This window comes from Glycine soja, chromosome 12, assembly GCF_004193775.1.
Source record: "Glycine soja cultivar W05 chromosome 12, ASM419377v2, whole genome shotgun sequence".
Classification (NCBI taxonomy): domain Eukaryota; kingdom Viridiplantae; phylum Streptophyta; class Magnoliopsida; order Fabales; family Fabaceae; genus Glycine; species Glycine soja.
Genome location: NC_041013.1, coordinates 11,048,727 through 11,051,439, shown reverse-complemented (window position 1 = coordinate 11,051,439; position 2,713 = coordinate 11,048,727). Strand labels below are relative to the sequence as shown.

The 2,713-nt window shown below is 40.4% G+C and overlaps 1 protein-coding gene across 1 annotated transcript; it reads left to right on the top strand.

Annotated features, from left to right (window-relative positions):
* Positions 1-592: 592 nt before the first annotated feature.
* Positions 593-1,880, top strand: LOC114380337 (riboflavin synthase-like). The gene has a single exon (XM_028339339.1). The coding sequence runs from the start codon at positions 766-768 to the stop codon at positions 1,582-1,584; it is 819 nt and encodes a 272-aa protein (XP_028195140.1). The 5' UTR covers positions 593-765; the 3' UTR covers positions 1,585-1,880.
* The last annotated feature ends 833 nt before the right edge of the window (positions 1,881-2,713 follow it).

The window sequence follows — 2,713 nt, the reverse complement described above, 5'->3', positions numbered from 1 at the left end:
AATTAAACATAAGAGTCAACCAAGTCTTCTTAATTATATTAGAAAACGAGATGGCAACCACATATATAGGCCTAATTGGTTGTCATTGAGGTCCTTAACATGCCTTAACTTTTTTAACATTGTTAAATAACACCAACTAATACAAATATAGAATAAATCAATAATTTATAATTTATGTACTATTTTTTTGTCATTTTATTAGTTTCATAAAACATTTTCGTCAATAATAAAATGCATGTTTGATTTTCCATTGCAAAAATTAAGTATGAGACAAAAATAAATTTTTCAATAAATCATGATCTTATTTTATATGTTCATTTTGTTTTTATCCATTAAATCTGCATTGGAGTTTTTATCCGTTGGATATGCATTACCATAACAATTTCAATGGTAAATCAAATATTCACAAAATGATTTTTTTATTCACTATGATATTGATATTAGTATTGATGTAAAATAGTCTCTGGTGATTAATGTTAACAGAAGGTGGATTTTCAACATAGATAATTTCATACCCAAAAATTAATTATTATCAAACCTTAAATTATTTGATTAAGAAATATAAATAAGCATTGTTCATTGCAATTATTGTAATACACAATAATATTGTAACCTAAGGTGTCTCTTTTGTCCCAAAGGTCAATCGCAGACTAGGTGTTACCAAACACAGACACAACACAACACAGTGCTCTGTTGCTACTTCTACTTGCCGGCGGCACCTACTTCACCGAGAAGAGTGTTCCAACACAACACAACATTGCCAAAATGACAATTTCACCCTCTCTGACCTTAACACCCACCACCCCGAGAATCACCGCAACAACCCACACTTCCCACACTTCCCACCCCACCTATCTCAAACTCAATCCTATTTCCAGACCTTCCCCTCTACGCGCCTTCCTCCCCCTCACATCACGCGCCCCCACTCGCCGCTGCCCCTCCACCCCCGCATGCCTCTTCACCGGCATCGTGGAGGAAATGGGCACGGTCAAGCAGCTGGGCATCTCCCCACACGGCGGCGTCGACCTCAAAATCGCGGCCTCCACCGTCCTCGATGGCGTAAACCTCGGCGACAGCATCGCCGTGAATGGCACGTGCCTGACCGTTACAGAATTCGACACCAAAGTCGCCGACTTCACGGTGGGCCTGTCGCCGGAGACGCTCCGGAAGACCTCCCTCTCGGAATTGGAGCCTGGGTCGGCGGTGAACCTGGAGCGGGCGGTGACGCCGGCGAGCCGCATGGGCGGGCACTTCGTGCAGGGTCACGTGGACGGCACGGGGGAGATCGTGTCGAAGATTCCAGAAGGAGATTCGCTCTGGGTGAAGGTGAAAGCTGATAAGGGGTTGTTGAAGTACATTGTGCCTAAAGGGTTCATTGCTGTGGATGGGACTAGTTTGACTGTGGTCGATGTGTTTGACCATGAAGAGTGTTTCAATTTCATGTTGGTTGCTTACACTCAGCAGAAAGTGGTGATTCCTCTGAAGAATGTCGGAGAAAAAGTGAATCTTGAGGTGGATATTCTCGGCAAGTATGTTGAGAGGCTTCTCGCTAGTGGTTTTGCTTCTTCCTTTGCTGATAAATAATAATTCTCGATCGTCACATGCTTGAAAATGTTGATGGTTTTGCATGATGTTTTGCTTTAGTTCTTCATAAGGTGGTCCTAATATGGCTAGGTTAAGAACTTAATAACAGGATCAGGCATTGAACTGGAATTAAATGTATAATTTAATTTGTAACATTTTATGTTCATTACGGAATTAATTCGGTGGGTAAACGCTTGACTTTGTTGTTGAGCTTATGTGGTGTGAGTTTCTTTATTCTTGTATGTCTGTTTGTCTTATAAATTTTGTCAAATAAGTGGAATGAATGATTTATAGAAGTCTGAGTGCTAAGGAGTGAATAGGCATCAAGTGACTATCGGACTGTGTGGTCAAGCTTTAAAATGATGGTCTTGTGCTGGTTGAACTATTATAAAGTGTTATGATCTAGCCCAAAAGGGAGCCTCTACGTGCTTCTCAAGAGCTTCCTGGTTGACCACTTGATCTTCTTGTATGTCGTATCTGACCCAATGCTCTGATGCTCAGACTCCTGGTCGGAGTGATAGGCGGGAAGCCAATTGTAAAGACTCTGACTCTCAAGTCAGTATGAGTCTCAAGATGGTTAGGGATTAGGCATACCTGGACTGTAGAATTCTGTTGGCTTTTATAGTCCTCTGTTGATAGTGTAGGTTGATATAATGTGATCATCTTCTTTGTGATAGGGTCTTTATCTTCTGGTAGAATAGTAGGAGTTATATTTGAATTATTCCTTAGTTGGTAGAGATGCAATTTTTAATGCATTTGGGAGCTGCTATTTGCTTTATATGTGACTGGGATCTGATGGGGGAATTGGACCTCAATAGACCTGGGCAGAGCCAGTTCCAGAACTTATATATGGTTATGACTTATGAATTCTTGTGACTCACTGCTATGGATGTCACAAGTGAAACAACATCAATAATAAGATTAGAAGACACTTCTAGTTCTGTGAATAGTATAGTCATGAGTGATTGCTGATATTACTTTGAATTTGAAAAGTGACTGCTCCAATGCCTTGGTAAATGTAAGGTACATAATTGCGGTTGCTTTTACCATGGTCTTTTGCAGTTTTCTTATGATGTCATTACTCATTAGACACTTGGTGGATTATCGATCTTTACTCTTTAAAAAGATC